At 41.8% G+C, this 22,665-nt stretch overlaps 1 protein-coding gene across 2 annotated transcripts; it reads right to left on the bottom strand.

Moving 5' to 3' along the window:
* Positions 1–1,897: 1,897 nt before the first annotated feature.
* Positions 1,898–17,328, bottom strand: clint1a (clathrin interactor 1a). 2 transcript variants are annotated; one of them, XM_035160849.2, is made up of 12 exons: positions 17,110–17,328; positions 13,271–13,375; positions 12,286–12,382; positions 10,642–10,750; positions 9,637–9,801; positions 9,324–9,507; positions 8,534–8,750; positions 8,337–8,439; positions 7,701–7,766; positions 6,909–7,210; positions 5,758–5,968; positions 1,898–4,604 (listed from the first exon to the last, which is right to left on the bottom strand). In XM_035160849.2, the coding sequence occupies exons 1-12, from the start codon at positions 17,148–17,150 to the stop codon at positions 4,321–4,323; spliced, it is 1,884 nt and encodes a 627-aa protein (XP_035016740.1). In that variant the 5' UTR covers positions 17,151–17,328; the 3' UTR covers positions 1,898–4,320. The 2 variants fall into 2 exon arrangements, with proteins under 2 accessions (XP_035016740.1, XP_035016738.1); XM_035160847.2 differs by having other exon boundaries at positions 6,909–7,213; positions 17,110–17,327.
* Between the last annotated feature and the right edge of the window lie 5,337 nt (positions 17,329–22,665).

Here is a 22,665-nt window from a genome sequence, read left to right as displayed (position 1 = left end):
CTCTTTAATGGGCACATTACCCATAAAAGCACAATTTACTGCATCTCATGGAAGTTGTAAAGATGTTGCTCTTTTTTTTTTTTCTTTTTTAAATGGCAGGGGGTTTTTTTGGAAGGGGGGTGGGGGTGACGAGTGGCACAGAACAATGTTATGTTGGGAAAATGTTCCTGTGCTCGTAGAGTTTTTGAGTTATACCTCCTTATTTTTAATTTGTCTTCATTTGACTTCGGAGAGTTTAATTGACCCGTTCATATATTTTATACAATAAATAGGACAAACTCTTATTAGGGGCTGAACTGTTGTTGGTCCGTATAATGTATTAAGAGTATTATTAGTGTAGCCCATTTACCAGTGGTCTCCAGAGAGGGGAAATGGGGTCAATTGTTTAATGTACATTGTGTTGTAGTCGTGTTTGTCGCACCAGTGTGTTCTATCAAACCTTCATACAACATGAGAAGGGCAGAGAACTGGAGCCATAATTGGATCGACAGTCTTTTACTTGACTTCTAGTGAAGTGAGCAGATCATCTCATAGATCATCACTATGAGAAACTGAACTTCATCAGCTGAATTAACATTGAAGTATTAAAGACTCAAAGTATCAACTTCTTCAAATACAACAATAGTAACGTGAAATACAATGGTACTCAGAGCTCATACCTCCACCGAGGCCCAACAGTCCCTGGCTTCAGTCAAGCTGCACACACTCATATCAGTAACCGGAGTGTGCCCGATTTTTTGATCCATCAATTTTTTTCTCAGAAACCAGTGAAAATATCAACAAAGAAAAATCCCTAAACTAACAATGTTAAAGGTTTAAAAAGATTTCTGGAACCACCCCCTGCTCTGGAGCCAATATGAGAATTAGGTGGTTTCTTCCCTGACCCATAGCACATCCTTCCACCAAGTTTTGTGGTTATCTGTGCAGTTGTTTCAAGGGTGAAAACATAACCTCCTTAGGAAAGGTACAACAGAGATGAGATTTATTTGTTGCATTCAGATGCTGCAAGTCACTAACAATTAGATTATTCTGTATTTCGGTTATGCTTCTTCAGTTCAAGTGTTTGCTGCGACCCGTGTCCATTAGTTTGTTTGACAGCAGGATGACACAGAAACTATTGAACAAGAAATGAACCCTTTACATTTTGGGGCAGATCCACAATCTTTTTGTTTCACTTTCTTTAAAATGGAAGAAAATGTATAAAAAAAAAAGTCCAGGGTATAATGCATAGAGTTTGATATAAAAAAAAAATCAGACAAGTTTAAGGGCCTGATATTTATGACTGTGTGAGATTCGGTGCAGATCCATATCGAAATGTGAATTTAAATGTGGTTTCATAAGGGGACTGTTGGGCCTTGACGGAAGTATTTGCTCCCCTGAGCCTGGACGATAAAACCGTATCAATAATTATGCCAAAATAATTTTCATTAATAGGAGCATAGCAAAAGTCTAATACATATATCGCTATAATGCTAATGCACCGTGCAAGTACAGTAGGGAGGTATAACAGATTGACCTCAGACTTTCAATCAGGAGCAATAATCTGTCTTTCAACTCAACAGAAATAATGAGACATTTCGACTGATAAGAACATTGTTGATATCATTTTTGCCCATGATGTCCAGCCCTATATTCTAGTCTGATCATATCTGCTCTGTTACCTGTATAGTCATGCACTCAGTAAATTTATTTAAGAGTTAACATTCCCTGCAGTTGCTCTGCTGGCCCTCAGATTTATTAAAATATAATCTATAATTACACATATTAATCAATGGCCTGTCTTTATTACAGCAACGTCATTTCAAAGTTGAGCGCAGTGGCTTCACTTTTGCTGCTTGAAGCTCTTTTGAATGAGGCTAATGACACAGCACAACAAATAACACACACCATTAACGAATTTCAATCAACTGTTTAATGTTGTAGATAAAGAATCTCGATGTGTAAATCAAATCAAAATGGGAATGATGCAAAATGTATTTTCTCTAAAAGGATTTTCAATCTTTTTTGTACATTTGCATATACTAGTGTCTCAGTAACAATCCCATTTTAGAGAAGATCAAAACGATTTAATGTTAAAAAAAAAAGAAAATGCATAAAACAATCTACTGAAATAGTTGAATAAAACAACAAACAGATTTTGGTCATTTTAATGCTTCAGACTCCAATGCAAGGCTACTATGTGTTAGTGTGCTCAGCTTGTCGAACCCTTGGAGAGTAAGGAAGCACAACTTCTATTCTCCTGGGGCAACAGACTCCACCGCCTGCTCCTCTGGCTGGTGAATTATTTAGCTCATCGTTGACATACCAAATATGTCAGGCAGCCGAGAGTTACTTATTATCAATCGCTCATTACAAGGGTCAGGAGGCAACTGTCGGCAGGCACTTGAATCTCACAGATCACGTAGCTGCTGTACAGCTGAACAAGTTTCTTCATTGTCTGTTACACAACACATCCTCATCCAACCACAATTAACCTACTGCAACTCGCGCTCTTTCCTTTCACAGTTCTCCGTACCTGATGAGTCGCAACACATATAGACTTGGACTAATGACAATGTTTTCAAGATTGCTGTGTTTAATGTGTAACATTAATAAAGATGGAAAGTGAGGAGGCAGCATTATCCAAGATGCACCGTTGGAACATTTAAATAGACGACAGAGAGATGTGTGATACCATCTCAATAACAGTCTGCATCAACACTGGAGGTGCCACTTTCCTTGACAACTGAAGTAATCACTGGCCCGAACAATACAGATGTGCATGGGACAGAACAAATGAAACGTTCACACAGCTGCATCTGATATCTGTACAGATGTTTTCTACTATCTTTATAGTGTGGTTTTTCAGTTCTGATCTCACATTCAGATTATGTAATGCTTTCAGTCAAACCCATGCACTTGCACTCAAATAGCCCCTGCTCGTGCTCACATTTGCTCTGCTTGTGCTCAAATTGTGCACTTAACCTCAGAGTCCCGATACTCCAGCTTCATCGTTTCTCCTCGCGCTCAAAGTCTGCTCTCGGATTTCTCTTGGAGTTCAAGCGCAGGGTTTTGAGTGAAAAGATTGCAATATCTGAATGTGAAATCAGTAAGTCCTGCTCTCCAACCTAAAGACCATGCACTTGAATAAAGATATGGAAAAAAACTAATCTACAGACAGCAAACTTGGCTTGAGGTGCAAGTACAAACACATTTTTGTACATCGTAGAGAATTTCGGTTCTGGTCACCGTCCTCAACACTGAACACTCGCATTGTCTCCTCCAAAGAGGGGAACTGAAGAGAAAAAGGCAAAGGTCTCAGGCACTCTGTGCTGTAATAATGAACCCACAACCCACTGTATGAGGCTCTTTCTACCTACTGATTATCTCATTTGGATGCAAACTGATTATAATATTTCTCTTAGATAAAATATATAGATATATATTTATATATATCAAAATGAAAGGCCACAAAATTATGGGCTGTTCAAGGAAAAACTCCTACATATTAATCAACAGCTTTCACTCCAAACACTCATGACGTTACTGCAGCGCTGCCGACAGATCACTGTTACATAAAGGAATATAACAGCCACATCCGGAGAGTGTGGACACTTATGTACAAAGAGAAGGTGTCAATGTGCTTTGTTATAGGTCTTAAGTCAGATCTTGTTTGGTCTGTAGGATACAACCCTTCACATTGTCACTGCTTCTTCTATTAGGAACTTCATAACTTATTTTTAAGGGCTCCAGACTTATATTTACAGGTCAAAGGAAGAACGAGGACAAAAAAGAGGTAACTTGACAATCGGAAATTGTACTACATTAGAAAGTTAAAATGGCGGATCATGTTATCCAAAGTCACCATACAGTGAAGTAAAAAAATTATGCAGCTATGGATATAGTTTTTTTTGTTTTGTTTTTGCTATTCTGGTGATTTCATTTGATTGAGGTTATAAAGCAAATACCTCTGACATTCTCACGCTGGCACACACCTTCTTCTTCTGACCAATTCATCACTAACTCAAGGCACACTATCAGTGTGTGTGTTTGACCACCAGCCCAGACCTGGCACATCATTGGTTGAAACAGCACACACACACGCGCGCACGCACGCACACACACACTTATACCTTTATCACTATGCGGCATTACTTTCAAAAGAAGGAGATTGCAGGGTGTTGGTATTATAATAATTGACATTATTCAAGTACTCTTTGTTTGCAGCTCATAACAATCCTTCACCAATGGACGGAGAGAGAGAGAGAGAGACAGAGAGGGAGAGATAGAAAGAAAGAAACCCACACTGCTCCTCCTGACAATCTTTGCTCTCCAGCTGCATCACTTTCCAAAGTTGCCGAAGTCAGCAAAGGCATCATGTTTGGGCTGTTGGACCATTGCAGGATTCATCCCCATGGCACAGGGCATCCCCATAGTCATACCTCCCTGTGGCATCCCCATGTTCATGCCCATAGCCATCATACTCTGGTTGGGGGTCATAGCCATTCCCATGCCCATCCCCATTCCAGCACCAGGGTGCATCATGGGATTTACGGGCGGTCTGACTGCTGTAGTTCCAAGACTCATGCTAGAAACTCCTTGAGAGAGTATGTTGCCCTGGTTACCTGGAAACAACAGAAATAATTCAATGAATTAGAGAGCCAAAGAGACAGAATGCTTTGATGAAGTGGGAAAAGCCTGGATAAGGCACGGTGCACACTAATGCAGATATTTTGCGAGACAAACTTTTTACTCTGCGTTTGAGTCTCTCATCCACACACAAACTATGTTTTAAGTCACTAAAACTGATTTTTACAAATGCCTTCCAAAGTGTTGATTTCCAAAAACTCTGATATCTGTGTATCCGTGTGTACGTGTACAACTTAGCATTTAGGAAACAATGAAGTCACAGTTTACTTCACACATGCCCACTGTGTAATGAGCATTAATTTCTCTATGTTGGTTAGCACTGTTAGGTCTATTTACAAATTTACAGCTCAAGTTAGCCGTTACTGCAACTCATTATCTGCATTTACAGGCATCTGCCTCACCCACTATTAGTTGGACCACAGTGTATTTGATGGATCATTGATGTAGACTTTATCGTCATCTACTGGCCCAGCTTGCTTCTTTGAGCTTTTGTAGTTGTTTTTGTGTTCTTGTCAGACAGAGATATTTTGTAAAACGGAGGGGGAAATGTCCGTTAAAACAAAACCCTTATCTGCAGTAGTGTAGGCAAGGCATGAGGCCCCTTCAGATCGAGAGCAATCTGTGCTGTGCTGGCTACTGGGTTCAGAGCCAAGTTGGCGGAGTGACAGAGGTGGCAGGAGCGCTACTGGTGGGAAAACATGTCAACAAATTAGAGGAAAACTTATGTCCAAAAATAATAGCATGAAGAATCCAGGTCCAGGCACTCAAAGTGGTTTGAAAACTATATAAAGGCCTTTATTTCAATGGGCTTGAAGCAATAAAATACACAAACACATGTATCGGCTTATGCCTTCATGCCATTATTTAGGTTTTCCCTCTAATTTTTTGACAAGTTGGCGGACTGTTTTTCTTTTGTTTATAAATTTTCCCTACCTACAACAATCTGAGTGGTAAAAAGACACCTGACTAGAAATTTCGATGATGATTTCCTTTCCAGGTCGGCATATACCCCTCATTTCATTTCTATTGGACGTGTGTGTACGAGTGTTCGTCACAGCACGCCGTGGTCTAAGTTCTACTGTGCTGCGCGGCACAGGCACTAATGAAAAGAGTCACTATTCTTCTCACCATGTTGGAGAGTGTTGAGACTGGGCTGGTTCGGCTTGGTGGGACTAATTCCTGGACCCAAGAAATCCAGGCTGATGTTAACAGAGTGGTCCGACCAGGTGGAGGGGAGGGACGCTTTGGCTCCAGCATCTTGAGAGGCCACTCCCTGCTGCACAGACTGGAAGGGCTGGAGAGGCTGCAGATGTAGTGAACCCCCCATGTTCTGGAGGGGCTGAGGAAGACAAAGAGGAACACAAGCACAAATTCAGTGTGATGGAGACAAGTAATCCATACCTAAATAGAAATATACAGCGATAAGATACAGAAAAGCACTGAAATGCATGATGAAGATATATAGTTTCTATCATAATTCAAGGCCTTAAACCTTAAGCCTGACCCACTTAAACCTGATAGTGTAAGAATAGTGTCGTTGTGAACTCATTAAAAACATACCATACCAAGTCACGGGGGTAAAAGGGATTGGTGTGTGTGTCTTCTCAGTGAATCAAAGAATGAGTTTTTTGTTTTAAGTAGGTCGACAACCTCTTAACATCGACATATGCAGGCTTTTGTTGGGGTTTTATTGTTTTTTTTGTAACTCAAACCTCATTTTTCTCATTCTGTGTGTCAGTAACAGGAGGAGTGGGTGGTTAGTGGGTGGTCTCTAGGGGAAGAGAGCATCTGGTGAGGCTGCATGTTAACCCTCTACCATCATGCTTGTCCTCCATCTTTCAATCACGCGAGTTATGCATGTCTCTATCACAAGCAGACTGACTGATGTGGTCAACAAGCAGTGAGAACAGTGAGTACATGTGTGGAAAATTAAAGCTTTTGTGCCAGAGTCACAGGTTGGTTGTGATTTCTCACGGCTGTTTGGCTCTACACTCCAGAATATTACTAAAAGCACTCATAGTGAAATTATAGGGAAATTACTGACTCAAATGAGAAATTAACCCTGTGGTTGTACAAATACAGTTGGCTAAATCACACACACACACACACACACACACACACACACACACACACACACACACACACACACACACACACACACACACACACACACACACACACACACACACACACACACACACACACACACACACTGTTAAGATAAATAATTCCTTGAATTATTAAAAGCAGAGTGTGTGTATGAGTTTAATCATGCATACCTGTGATGTAGACTGGGGCAGGATTGTGCTGCTCATGCTCTGTGTGCTGCTCATGCTAAAGTTGAGGCTCTGGGAGGAGTTGAGGGTCTGAGTTGGACCCATCAAATCAAACAGGTCTGCTGAGGCGGGAGCAGAGGCAGGAGCTGAGACTGGGACGGGTGCCGTGACAGTGGCAGGAACTGCTGTAATGGTGCCAAAGAGGTCATTTTTGCTGGTGTCGGCAGTCTGACCGGATACTGGCATCTGACCTCCGGGGAAGGCATTCCACTCTCCAAAGTCTCCAGTACTGTTAGAGGCTGGTGCTGCTGCAACGAGATAAAAGACTGTTGTGTCAATGTTTGAATTTGTAATTTTCAAACAGTTATGTTTGTACTGTGAGCTGTGTAATTGTAATCTGCAAATCAAAGTCACGCAAGCAAATCTGTGGCAGTCACATTGATTAAAAATTATCATCTGAGTCTTCAGTGAGGCCAGTTCAGCTTTATTCTGGCCGTTCTCAGTGACCACCAGTGCCATATTTTAAATTTTCATTGAACTCGTCCTGTTGTGTCTCTCCCTCACTGGCTCTCTCAGCTTCCTCCACCCCCACCAACTTCTTCCTCTGTCCCTGTCTCCTTGTCATCCATAACAGGAGTTGATGTGTGTCTGTTCTTGTTATGCAGAGCAGGTAGCAGGCTCCATATGGCCAGGGCTCCCTCCCAGCATCCCTGTGAATATTCTAGCAGTATGGCGGCAACAGCACAGCACACACATGCACTCCTAAAAAAAAAAAAAACCTTACTTAAAACCTACCAGATCCTGAGGGGAGGCCTACGGAAGCAGCAGGTGAAGAGAAGTCAGCAAATCCCCCGAAAAGGTCTGCATTGAGAAACAGAGGTAAACACGTCAATTTTACACAAGCACGCTCCAGGTGTCATTCTGCCATACTTAGCATTCCTTCAGTGTCACAAATGTAGGAGGAAGGGAGGGGCAGTGGCAGTCGATAGGTGGAGGAGGCCAAACATCTGTTCGGCGCTCCCACCCTCTCCATTCACCAGGGACTGCTCCAAAAACATCTGGTGCACTTAGTTCCTATACATCAACTCCCTCCCCCTGCTGTCCCCAAATTCTGAAGCTCGCATCAGCAGCTGGGCACTGTCACTGCAAACAAGAGTCTCGTCCTGTAGTCGCTGTGGAGTTCCCTGGATTTACTGGTATCTACCGTGTTTGCTAAGAATATAAAACGAGTAGAACATATTTTCCCTTTTGGGCAGAGACATGCTGTTTCCCTGAGGTTCCAGTCTTCGTGCTAAGCTGCACTGAACATGTTTTGGAGCAATTTTCCTGCTAAAACCAGAAATGCAACTGGTATGATTCCACTTGGCTAACTCCTGGTAAGACAAACAAGTGCCTTTTAATGATACATCAGGGTATTTAACGACATTGTACCTGTGGCAGTGGGCTGGCTCGGTGTTGGGTCCACCATTAGTAGGTCCACTAGGCCGCTACTGGAAGGCTGAGGGGCTGAAGCTGCAGCTGCTGCTGGCTGGGGCTAAAATACAGAACATTTAGGAAAAGATCAGCACACAACACAAACATAACTACATGTTTAAAACCTGATATGCTTGTTTGTGTGCTCTTGATACCTGTTGGGTGGTGGTGCTCGGGCTTCCGTCTCCTGTGTAGTGGGCTGCGGCCCCCAAGTCTACTTTCTTGGAGGGGCCCCCTCTTTTGCGTGTTGCCGTTGTCTCTGTTGCTTGAACTATCTGGAGGCTCTTGGTGGTAACAGTCTCCTCTTCATCTTTGAACTCTTTTCCAGACTGGCCGTTGTGAGATGAGCGACCCCGCTCCTCTTCGTGGTCACTGTAGAGAGAATAGAGGGTCAGAGAAGATGACCAGTTATGTGAGGACATAATAAATATGTTCTCTAGCTATCAAAGAACAAAATCAATCATTATTTTAACCCTGTTGTGGATGAGGATCAGGATGTCCCGATCAATCATTTTTTGACCATTTATTTCAATGGCAAAGACAAAAATGAAAAATGATGAAACAAAAAGGATGAGAAAGTCGCCACTCATTGGACACAAGGCAGAGATTTTGGACTGACATGTTACACAGCACTGTCCACCATCGTCATCAAAGCAACAAATACAGAAATATATTTTAGACGATAAGTGTTCGTCCCTGTAGTAGAGTTCTAAGACTTGTGGAATCAGTAACAAAGTGCATTGAAACTCTTTTGACAGCTCATGTTGTGTTTAGAAGGAAAACTGATATAAGAACCTTTAACAGCATCAGAAACTTAACTTTTGTTGTTTATCCTTTATTGAAAAACAACTTTTGGTGGTTGGAACTTCCCTTTCTGGAAAATTGTTAGTGCCTTTAAGTTTTATATGGAGTCAAATTAAATATTCTATCCCGTCCATCGCCTACCTAAATTGATCTGGTGAGTCGTCTCTCTCCTTCTTTCTAAATTTGCTGATGGTGTCATCTATGGTGGTGCCAATTTTGTCGCTTATCTCTCCAAACTTCTCGCTGAAGGGGAACTGCCCTTTACTCCTATCCCAGTCGTCATCCCACTTTCCTTGGTTCTCGCTCGAGTCGTACCTGTCTCCCGCTGGAAAGAAGGAATTCAAGTAGGAGGGAGAAGAGATGGGAGCAAGAGAAAAAGGGAATTTGATTGAATTAAAACACTGATGTTTTCATTAATTATCTATTTATATTACTCACTCAACTGAGGACTTACAGTAACCTCTGTATCCCATACTGTCTGAGGATACCCCGATGTATTTGTCTTTATTCTTCTTTGCTTTTTTCCGTTCTTCCCTCAGCCTCTCATCGTCCTGGACAAAGTCCACCATCTCCTTCACCTTCTGACGCACATTCACACCCTGGTCCTTCCCATTTTCATCTAGGGACCGAGATGTGGACACAGAAATTCACATGATGAAGGAATTAGCAACTTTTTGTTTTAACTTAACAATGTACGGGAGCAATTAAAATGTGTAATAAACATCTCTGCACAAGAAAGCTGGATGTTTTTGTTTGTACACGGCATTTTCTACATACACGTTGTTGGGAAGAGTGAAAGCAGCTTTAAAGCAGTGTGTGTGTGGTTTAACAGTTTGTGGAATAAGTAGGTTATTAGCGCCTTCATCCATTCATTACAGCCCACACTGAAACTATTGTTATTAACCTTGTACAATGCTGAGGTGTAGAAAGCCTCATCCAATCAATTTGAAACTAGAATTACCGCCTTGTTGTCGTAAGCTTCCCCCAAACAATTAAGCTGCAGGAAATAAGGTGACAATCTCCTCTTCTGTTCCTGAGTTATAGTGTTGAATAACAGCCAGAACATTATGATATCACAGTGAAGCTGACCTTTGACCATTTGAATATGCAATGTCATCACGTCATCATTTTATCCTATTAGACATTTGTGTTAAATGGTTTTGGAATGTTTTAATTCTTTTGTGAGGTCACATTGATCTTTGACCACCAACTTCCGATCAGTTCATCCGTGAGTTTGTACCAAATGTTGCACCAAATACAATGAAATGAAAGTAGTCTTGAGATATCTCCACAATGCAGAAACATAAAGCCTCCGGCCACTGCTTTTACTCACAGACGCATAAAACAACTCAACGGTGGATCAAGAGTTTTGTTTTGCAAGTTTGTGTATGTACAACACTGTCAACATGTGAGGAAAGAGATGTCATGAAGGAGAGAAAAGACCAGAATAATACCTTACCTACAAAGTGGTAGCTTTGTAATGATTTAAGGTCATACAGATGTTCTCGGGTACTGGTTACAACCCTCTCTGATCCATTCCTGATTAGATGGGCCAGCAGCAGCAGAGACTGAGGAAAAGACAGAAGTTGAAGCAAAACTTACTTGAGCTTTCATTCCTAAACCTGGATCTTGTCGGAGTCAGTCTGACCCTTTCAAGCTGCAATTTCACCTTTGCGAGTTTATGAGCATGTTTTTATTTGTCGAGATTAGTGGTGCACCGATGTATCGGCCGTATATCGGTAGCGGCCGATATTCGCCTCGTTTACTGCCATCGGCAATAAACTTGACTTTCACCGATAACATTGGCCGATGTTCATTGGTATGTTTTCTGCAGCCAGATTATGGTACGCTGACGCCGGGTTTAAACCGGGCGCTGAAGCGCCGCGCAGCGCCAAGGAAAGCCAGGCGCCTCCCATCCACCCCCCTGTTAAACCTTTGTGCGGTTCACATGGGCTGTGATGCGCCGCGCCAGCGCCCTTCACCGATGGTTTCGGCGTGCGAGCGAGCGTATCGCGCCAGGAAACAGACTGAAAAATGATTTTAAACGATATAAATGACATATTTTATATGATATAAATGATCAAATACGCATCCCATACTTTGTATTCCCCTTCTGTTGTCCTGGAGTTTTAATTTTCCCAATCACATAATTAAATGTCCCCCTCTGCCCATCCACTACAGCCACACAAGCAGTCATATAGATAAAAAGAGAGGGAGGGGGGGGGCTAAAGGCTTGCTTGGAGAATACGTCATTTACCCCCGACACCCGACATTGAACGGGTTACATACAACAACAAGTGGAGAATCGCGGGCTGACCGGCGCGGAGAAATGCGGGTCCGGTGTGCACATGCGCAACAGGTACTACATACAAACAGCAGAGACAATGTCGGCAGCGTCGGCTGTGTGGGATTTCTTCACTGTCTCAGAGAAAGACATGTTCAGCCGACATTTCAAGAGGGGGTAATACCACCAAGGATTTCAACATGGCATCTAAAGTTACACTTTTTTCTGTTTTTCATATTATTCAAGTAATAAACAAATGTTGCTAGCATGCTGTTCCTGTTAGCTAACATTAACTTGCAGTTCATCGACTTGATTATTTTCAGGAGACTGGTCGTCTCTCATGTTAGGTTGGATTGACTTCTTGTTGCTTTTACTCATGTTTATTACCAGCCTTTTGCACAGGTTTTTGCGAAGGTTAACTAAAGTTAATAAAGCACTTTTAATTCAGATTTAGTCAGGATTTCAACAGCGCTCTCCCGGTGTACGACCTACTCCGCCATTCGCCAAACCGGAACATCAAACTTTTTTTTAATAAGGGCCAAACGTAAAGGTTTGTTGTTGATATCTTATACTTGCCAGTATGTAACAGATGATTTAATGTTAACATTAACATAATATTTAGTTGGTTTTAAACAGGCTTTAATCTGGGTTTGTTTTAAACCAAATCCAACTTGGATCAACTTGGGTCTGGTGCCATATTTTTAGACATAATCAAAACTCTTCTATGCTCCAGCGTGAATTCCACATGTCATAAATAAGCATGTGTGTTTTGTCAGATGTTGTAACAGTACAACACTAAACAACAGTAGTGAGTCACACCTTGTAGATTCTCCTCCAGTTCTTCTTGCTGTCTCTCAACATGCGGGCCCACAGCATGTTCATCACCTCTGGAAACTGCTCATACATGAAAGTGGATCTGATCAAACAAGACAAAGAGGGAAACGTTGTATTTTCACTGTTTCAGTATTTAGTTTTGTAATTATCTCTTTATTTTAAAGCCTGTGACAAAAAACTCCCAATAACTACAGAGCCCCATGAACTGAACTAAGGTTGCATTTCAGGTAATACAGGTTCCTTGAGCATATTTGTGTTTGTGTTTCCCACACAGGCCTAGAATCATAAGATCAATAAAGGATTAAAGGTGATAGCCATGTATATGTCATTTTGCTTCAGGTCATTGTCTTTTTAATTTACAGCTGTGCAACAACAATCTCTGAATTAAAATAAAATAAAAGAGACATGCAGAAGACAGACTGGAAAAACACCTGAAGGTCAGGAAATGTTTCAAAAAGATCCTCTTATTATTTTATCTGCTTCCCTAGTTTTACTGTGTAACCATAAAATAATGACAATGTTACCATGGTATATGTATGTAATCTATGTTTAGTTTCTGTCAATCTCTCTGGTCGGCTACATAATTAATGTTTAACTGCCAATAAGAAGAGAACAATAAAAAGTTCTATCTCTGCCCGAATACTGATAATAAATCCAGTGCTAATGTTGTAACATGTGAGGCTTATTTTTATCCATGCCAGTGGCACAGTAGTGTCTGGCAAGCAAAAAAGCACAACCTTGAAAACAGGGACTTTTGTGGTCAGGGCCCGCGAACCAACACTTAAAATAGGCTCATATAGTTTAGACGTACTATAGGTTAACTTCCAGAGCTCTCGAAAATGTTCCTGGAAAAGTTGCTGCAGTCGTAAAGGGCTTTGATATAACCTTTCGGCTGTTTTATTTTATTTGCAATTGACCTTGGTTATTTTTAGCATGACATGTTGTACAACACACTGTGTGCTTTCCTTACCTTGAGATTTCAGTCATCAGCTGTCCGGATGGTCCCCAGGGGTCGTCATTGGTGGCCTCTCTGACTTTAGATTCTACCTCTGAGTAGTTCATCACCACGTTGGTTCTGTACAGTGGAATAAAAAACAACATGATATTTGAGATTTCGGTTCAAAGTAAGTGTTCTTCAGTGAGATCTGCAATATGCGTGATAATAGATTACAAGTTCTCTCATCTCGCCATGGCCATTTACATGTCCATTTAGAGGGTGAGAGGACAATAGAGAGTACTTGTGTGTGATTTGAATATACTCCTCAAAAACAAAGTATATATAAACATAAATGGCTCTCAGTGAAACAGGGATGTGCTCGCTGTGGGTTCTGAGAAACTAACAAAAAAAAGGGAAACCTCCAGTGAGAAGAAACTATCACTACCAATTTTAGCTATCTAATAATCTCAGGTTTGACAAGTAATTTGTTTTCTAAAACACGAAGTATTCATATTTCATGAAGGTTTATGGAAGAAAAAAAGAGAAGAATAATACACCGCCATGTGTACACCATGTGATTAACAAGGCCGGTTTGGCAGCCTGTGAACATGCTCAGAATAATGAAACAACAAACTTGCTGCAGTTTTTCAGTACGTCCTCACATATGCAATTGCATATGTGAGGACGTACTTATTTCCAGGCTGTACAAGCTTTGCCACGAAAAGTGTGAAATATAAAGGATGTACAGTCATTTCAGATGCATTGTGGTCTGTTTAAAACAATTATTTCACTTGAATTTATAGAGGAAGTTCTGAATTTAATTCTGACAATTTAATAAATATGTCATGTATCATACCAATGACTTGATAAACTGGTTATCTAGCCCATTGTTTACAGTGTCAGGTGTTGGACAGACCAGTGTATCCATTTTAGCTCAAATACATTGCTTTAAGAATAAAGCCATTTTTACCTTGGCAAGAGGCATAGAAGCAGTTTTTGTTTAATAGTCTGAATATGAATTGTTTCTTACAGGACTACAGAGGTTTTATCTAGAGGCATCTTATCCCCGTTAATCTTGTAAGCCCACATCTTTAGCCAAAACAAGGCAAGGAAAAAATATGTGAAAGCTGCAATTCCTCATCCTTCCTTGACTACTGCCACATCAGCAATAAAATGTACAGGGCCTGGAGGAGCAGCATTGATTTGATGGTAGCGTTAACAGAGGTACACCCTCTTTGTGGTTATGGAGAATGGGCTGTACTACTACAGCAAGCTGCAGGGTATATCCAGCACTCCGACAACACTCTAGTTTTGTAAAATTCGCAAGTGGAACCAAAGGTTAGAGTCACTTCATGTCTCTTCTGATGAGTGTTCTTCATATCACACTCAGTTCAGACCTGGATCAGCATTTTTTAAAGTCAGGTTTCATTTATATTCATTACTTTGTGTGCTCTGTTACTAACTGTGTATAACCTCTGGCAATGTAAGGGATACTACACAATGTTTGCATGACTGACAAGCCTTTTACAGAGGATATGATGTAGTGATGCAATAGTTTAACTCTTCTCAGTAGTAGCGCCTGTACTAGTTATCAGCCAGATAAAAACGGAAGCTGTGAGCCGCTCTCACAGTGACACACTATCACAGAGATTTCCATAGAGATACAGCACTGCAACGGTCTTTGAAAACATTTCCCTTTAGAGTTCAGCTCCTGAACCCAAGTGTATTTTAACCTTCACTTGTAGATTGTCATTTAGCATCTTAAAAAACACTTATTAATAAAATGTATTATTATTATTATACATGTTATTTTCATTCATTGTAAGGCCTATTTAACACAGGATAAAACATTAACTTGCATCACCCCACCTCAGCAAAAGCCTGGGCTTAATCATACAACAGTACAAATGACTCACTCACTGTTTGTTAGGTGACATTTAGTGAAAATTATTCAAATATGTGTCAACACAAATAAAGTGGTCTTTTCTTAATGTCTCAAAACACCATGCACTTTCATTACGGGCAATTTCAAAGACGCCCAGAGGAAAACAAACATGGAGACTCCCTTTCCTTTAATCTCTGAAATTCACACCATTCCTTTATCTTTCTAGGTCTGCCCCCCCCTCCCTCTCTGGGTCTCCTATGTCCCCGGAGGTCACACTCCAGGGAGACAAGTGTTTTTTCAGCAGGAATGCAGTCTTGGACCAGCTTAAGAACACGCTATTGTTTGGCATGGAATAATTAGCCGTTGAACCTTAGAAGGGAGGAGAAATTGTACAAAAGCCATACTTTACAGTACAGGACATCAGGCTCAAGTTAAGTCAGCAGCTAAAATTTAACCAGGGCGTAGAGCAGAACAATAGACGCACGGGCCCAGAGGTGTTGCACAAGTTCAGTACTGGCTGGTAAATAATTTCAGGTACTATATTACTGCCGTCGGTCATGCAGGCTTGCACGGACAATGCCCTCAGAGACTACGCAAACACTCATGAGTGTACAAGTACCAATGACTCACAATGTACATGTAATATGCTTAATGACTTCGTTCACGTTTTACCTCATAATTACCAGTTCATTTCTATCTTAAATCCAAACAATCACCATTTAATCAAAACCTGTGTACCTGACATGACAAGTTTAACTGAGAAACTTGACCTTAAAGCTTAAATAAAAGATCATTCTTGCACCAACAAGCAGAAAAAAACCCAGGATCACTGGTTATAGGGTTGGGTAATATGGTCAAAATTATATAAAGATAATATAATATCATGATACATGTCATATTATCAATTCTTTTAAGTTTGAGCTCCTGAGTGAAGGTTGTGGTTTAAAACTCTGATAAACACAAACATTTTACAAATCTGAGGTATATCAATTTTGTGTTATACCTCCTCACTTTGCTCACACAATGCATAAGGAATACCTCAGTATATATTGGACTTTGGCTATTTTGTTCTTGATAAAAGTCATATTGTGATATTCATTGATATTGTTTTAGTGCCCAGCCCTAACTGGTCACTGATAGACAGTCCCAATGCAGTGACAGTTTACCATATGCTCTGATATAACTGATAGGACTGCTGCCTATGTACTGTACATATATAGTAAACTGGACGAATGTGTTTGTTGTTAAAATACGTCTATTAAAGTGAGGCTTTTTTTGTCCTGGTGTATTATTTTGGAATAACATCTGCGGTCTTATTTCACTTTATCAGACTGAGACCTGGTTGCTTCCACTTGACAAGCAGCCATGATATAGGATTAACATTATGAAAGTATTGAAAAGTTGATCAACAGTAAACCAGCCATGTGGTGTTAAACAACACAACTTACAGTACAGCTGGTGTAACTCTGAGTGAAACTTAGCTGCAAGTGTCATGGCAGAGCAACACATTTGTATTCTCTGGATAAATAAAACCAGACGATGTGGAGGCAGGTTAGACGGAGAGTGTTTTAAGGTAGAAACGTTTTCACTCTCTGGCGGCTCGGTCCAGGAGCTGTCAAACTAGCTTAGCTGGCTAGCCTGGTGGGCTAAAGCTATGTAGCCAGCGGGCTACATAATTAGCTTGTTAGCTAAGTGAGTTAGCTTGCACTGTCGGAGAAAACGCACAAACAACGCGCTCGCTGACCGAACAACACTGCAAATGATATCTCACACCAGCCAAACGACCGAGTAAAGTAAGCGTGACAAATAAACTGGTACTTATCGCTAACATAATCAGTATTTGTCAAAGTCAGCTTAGTAGCATTCATGCTAGCTAACTTGTTGGAGTGACGTGACGTCAAAGTTTTGGGTACGTGTCTCTTTCAAACAGGTAAAGTACTCGCACAAACAACACGGGGCGAAGTGAACTTCGCTCGGGGATACTCACGCTTTGTCCACCATCTCCCTGACCTTCCACATGTTCAGCATCTTGGCTCCGTGTACAGGGGCTTCGTGCCTGGCCACAAACAACCGTTTTACTCCAGACGGACACCGACACCAGACCTTAAACTCCAGTAAAGTGAACTCTTCTCCACCTCTCGCTCTCTCCAGGCAGGAGGCGCAAACGCACCAGCGGATAGACCGGAAAGGTTACTACGGGAAATGTGCGTCATCACACCTGCGCCAGGCAGCACTGGAGTTGTAGTTTCTTCGTAGTGTCGAGGAAAAGGTATTACTACTGTAAGTACTTTAGCATTTTACACATAAGTTCCCTTTGTACCACGACTGAGGGGGAACAACAAGGGAGACATATAGTAGAAATGTTAGAAAAGTTCCATTGCAATTATTTGTCTTACGGCAAAGATAAAGTCAAAATGTGATCTATTTTAGCTTTTGACCAGTTAAAACCGGTTTGAAAGATCAACGATCTTATTGTAATGTGCCAAATGACAACGTACATGATCTCAAGGAAGCATTGGTGACTGTGGAGAGAAAAACTCCCTTGACGAGACAATCAACGCAGTATAACAGATACAGTATATTGGTTGGGGCTTTTGGGGCTTATTGTAGGTATATTGTTATTGGTGTAAATGTTGGCCAATAAGCAAAAGATTGCAGAATAGAACTCTAAAAACATAAATTAGAGCAGGGGTGCATCGAGGTAGTTTTTAAATTTAGGGCACATGGGTGAACCACACTTAAATTGGTTCCTGAAATTTGCCGGACGGGCTGTATGTGAGAATGCAAGTATCAGTTGCTATGGACTTTTCCCCGAACTTTTTGTGCGAACCCCCCAGTTAAATGTCTGGAAACTGTCAGAGTCAGCCCATGTGAGAATCCCGATGTAAAATTCACAGCGAGGGAGTGGGCCAGTTTAATGACATTTCTAACATGCAACAAAGAAGAACCACGCAGAGGATGCCGGAGTAGATGTAAACTCTGAAAGACAATGTGATTTATATTTATAGTATATCTGTTCAGGCGCCACCTCTCATCTGAATGTCTTGGACATGTTCCTGTTGTTGTGATCTGGACAATCTCCTGCTGCGTTCGTCATATGTGAAAGGCAAACTCTTGAAAAGGTCCGGACCCATTTTTTTCATGTCCACAAAAACAGCTTTGGACCACAAACTGTACAATTAGAAAAGAGTGTATGTCTTTTGTAACATAGAGCACTGACAAGATTATGGGTTAAAGATTCCTACTTAAAAAAATAAAACTAAAATAAGAAATTAATTTAACAGATAAATAATGAATATATAAAGAAAATGTGTGCTTTATGTTCATATACAAATCAGATTGTATCCTCAGATGTTTGTTAAACTTTGAGATACCCGTATCTGTATCTGCAGTGAAAAACAGCTGGGCCGTGTTCTCCAGCACAGATATTTCCCCCAACTCTGTGGCCTACACCATAGTCAGCAGGTCACCACCCTGTGTGTTTTCCATCCCTCCTCATCTGGCATTCAGGCATGCTACAATGACCCGGTGATGCTGTGTGACAGGCCAGGCAGGGCACTGGCTGTTTGTGTCAATCCAGATCAATCACTCCCTCTTCTGGACAGACAACGTCATCAACGCGCACAAAGGTCACAGGGTGTACTCAAGCCAGGCCTGATGTGTTGAGCAGGGGAGGTCAGTGTATAGCAAGCGAAACACCCTTGACTGACTGAGCCTCATCTGAAATATAGACACCCTCGTCTTAGGAATAAGATTAACTGGTTGATTTTAAAAAGAGTATTAAATGACAAGTCACAAGCAATTTTGTCTGCTTTGAAATATGCCTTGGACTCTCCTGTGACTGGGCGTAGACAAAAAAGTATTAAGACACTTTGTCGTATTGATTGATATTCCAGTGGGCAAGATGAGCCCTCGGATGCCCTACATCTGACAGGCTTCTCTATTCTCTAATGATACGTGTAAATATGGCCCACTGCTTACACTTCTATAGGAGAGCAGGAGGAAACAACACAATAGCCAAAATACAACCCATTTGAGAAAAAAACAACAAGAAACAGCACTTAACAGCCCAGAATGCACTGCACCCGAGGGAGCAACCTCAATTACTGTTACACGTCCAAAGAGGAGAACTCTGGGAGAAGTGATTGCTGAGATGGAAATGGCTGTGTATGTGTTGTGTTGTGTTTGTGTGTGTGTGTGTGTGTGTGTGTGTGTGTGTGTGTGTGTGTGTGTGTGTGTGTGTGTGTGTGTGTGTGTGTGTGTGTGTGTGTGTGTGTGTGTGTGTGTGTGTGTGTGTGAGAGAGAGAGAGTGTGGGTCGGAAGAGGATGGATAGAAAAGCACTCAGTAAAAAGATCTTTCAGAAACACTTTACCTCGGTGACGTTGACGCGAGCTGTTGATTGACGGGCACTTCTCGACAGAAACCAGAGCTATCAACCTATCTGCCACGCATTAAGAATGGCACGGTCCTCGGGGAGGGGCCTAAGTGGTAAATGATGTTGCTCAAGACACTCTCTGTCAACAATGTGTGCGTGTATTTTATGAGTGTGCGAGTGCTGAGGATGGCAAAGTATTCAATCAAAGCTTTGATTGAAAACCCTGGTGTCCTTAAATATCAGAAGTCTGCTCGCTGATGAATAAGACGCATGTGTGTGTGCAGGAGTGAGCTTTTTTGTGTGTGTGTGTTTTAAATAAGGTATGATGGGGAAATAACTGGGCTGGTAGAAGTATGATCTCAAACAATATTTATTAAGTTTAATTGTGCTGTCAACGCGGTCTTTGAAATGTTTTAGAGGCAAACACATTCTCTGTAAGAAATCGTGTAGACCCATATTCTCTCGTTGGATTCAGAAGGAAATGTCAGCCTCTGCTTGATATTTCATATTTTATAACTACGTTCCATTCATCATCATGCTCGTCGGTTGATCATCAATTTGGTCTACCGAGACCAAGTTGTCACTAACAACTTTTGAGTTGCAGGAGATGAAAAAACTAAGCCGGATAAACATGATGCAACTGTAACCCAAGCATCACTAGGGGGCACTCTGACTGTTCTGGTGCTGGAGAGGCTGCTGATTGTTTTACACACAGTGAGTGTGTTCACCTTCTATGCACATGTGTGTATATGTGTGTGTGTGTGTGTGTGTGTGTGTGTGTGTGTGGGTGTGGGTGTGGGTGTAAGCCAGTGCGACCACTGGGGGTCGAGGCTGTGTGTTTACATGGCTGAAGTTCCCATGACAAATGTGGTCAGAACATCATCTCGATTTGGAAATGTGCACAAAGAAGACACCGCTTCTACAACTGTGCTATTATTCTCTCTTGCACTCCAAACATGTGCTTCCAATCTCTCCAAAAAACACACAGTGCTCTTTTTTTCTCTCCTTTTTCAGTTTTACAATGTCATTAGAAAACAATGTTCTTTGTTTTGCACATTAGCTATGAATTAACGAACCCGCCCATCTTTGTGCCTGCAGAAGAGGTTCTGATCTGTGGAGTCGCTCGCTGGGGCCCAGCTTCCCTCCTGTCACTGTGAGGGTTCTTTGGCTGCTGTTATATTTCAGGCTGTTATTGTTGGCCCTCTTGCAGCCCCGGTAAGATCTTTAGTCCTTTTCCCAAGCGATATAACCCCCACACACATCACACAGTATCTGACCCCTGTCTCCATGACATATGACAGGTCCACTGCGGTGCGTGTGTGTGTGGGCATGTCGGCGAGGGCTGGCCTGTTTGTGTGTGTCGGTTTGCTTTCATGTAAATGTGTTGTAAATATGTGTGCACCGCATAGAGATGTGTGTATGTGTGCAACAGTACAGAGCGTATCTGGTACAGTGTGTATGTACTGAATATGCTAAAACAATGAGGCCACTTGTCACATGTTCAAAGACCCTCAAACAACCCGCTGTGATCTCAAAACCACACACACAGATGTTCCTAATGGGACTAAAGTAGCATTCACATTCCTGTGGATAACCAGTCTGTTTATTTTTTTCTCTAAACTGGACTGGACTGCCACTTTCCCTGGTGAGAAAAAGGATGGAAGATGATGAAAAAAAAGAAAATGTGAGGAGGCTGATGAGAGAGGCTCCACCACAAGTTTAAACCTCCAAAGCCAACTGTGAGTACAGCTAAACCAGCAAATCTCAGCGGTGCGGTGATTTAAAGGTGACAATAACTCTAAAGTGTGTAATGGAAGCTGATGCCGGTCTGCGATTCTATGCTAAGTTAAAAACTGCCATTGTCTCATTCGCCTCACGCAAGGAAATGAGCTCGGTGTAATTGTGAAGGATTATGTTTATGAGTCAGGGTGTTACAGTAAATCCTGTTGCTTTGTACATGAGCTGTGCACATACACACCGAGGAAACCGCACAGGTATATATATATACGCTGAAGTCCTGAGAGCATCTGCTCCTTTACAACCAGATTGAATTAGCAATTACAGAGAGTAAAAAAACCAGAACAAAACATCTGGAGCTGTAAGCAGCTGAGGTTATAAATCTGAGAGGTGGGTGGGAGGTAGGGTATGAAAATGAGCCAAAGTGAGATTCTCAAGGACAGTGTCCCTGATTGGTCCATTAACATTCCAGGGGTGTCAAAAAGGACCCGAGGCAATGGGAGAAATGGGACAGAGCAGAGGGCTTCAGAGGGCGTGTGGGAAACCAGTGAATGGAGAGGTATAGAGCTCACAGGGGCAAGGTGTTGGGAAATGCAGAAAGAGAAAAGATTGTACGGCTGAAGAGATACATGGATGTTGTTTGTGTCTTGAACCTCCTCACAGGAAATCACCCTGATAAGTAGAGAGAGAGAGAGCTGTGGAAAATGCTCAGGGGAAGTGGAGGAAAAAATACCTTGAGCCATGTGGGTACAAGACTTAATAAAGTGAGGCTGAAGATCACCACTTTGCCAAACCCTAATAAAAAAACAGCCTCAAGTAAACGTGCCCGGGTGTTCATGAATGTATCTTTAACAATTTTTTATCCTGCTCGGTTTAAGTCCACATGAATATGAGGCTGGGAAGCCACAGCGCCATTACCACATCTGTTTCTGCTATTATTGGCACAATAAATTACGTAGGCAATTTGTTTGCACTGTTGTTAGAGTAATAGAATCAAATTATCCCATGTTAGGGAAATGATTATGTTCGAAGCGCAACCCATCAGGGATTCACAAAGGCAATCAGTGAAGTAAGGCAGAGCTGAAATGTTGGCGTCGTGCACATCGGCAGTTCCAGGTCCGCTACGTCATTTAAAAGAACTTCCTCAACTCTGGATTGGAGAAAACAGCACCTGGTGGACTGTTTCACCCACTCAGTGCAGAAGCACAACGGCTGATGTGGTAGATCCCATCAATCCGGATGAGCTGTATGAATAAGCACAGTGAGAGAGGAGGACAGTCGTAATTGAAAGAGCCTGACACGAGCGAAATGAGAAGTGTTAGCGACGAAGGACAATATCAAATGAGCCTTATCAATTAAAAGACAGGGAGCAGTGTTTACATTCCCTCTCCAAGGCTAGACACCGGGCGGATGTTTCAAATAGGTCAAGG

The sequence above is a fragment of the Hippoglossus stenolepis genome, chromosome 7, assembly GCF_022539355.2.
Source record: "Hippoglossus stenolepis isolate QCI-W04-F060 chromosome 7, HSTE1.2, whole genome shotgun sequence".
NCBI classification, from domain to species: Eukaryota; Metazoa; Chordata; class Actinopteri; order Pleuronectiformes; family Pleuronectidae; genus Hippoglossus; species Hippoglossus stenolepis.
The sequence above is the reverse complement of the archived record's forward strand: the minus strand, read 5'-3'. Positions and strand labels throughout refer to the sequence as shown.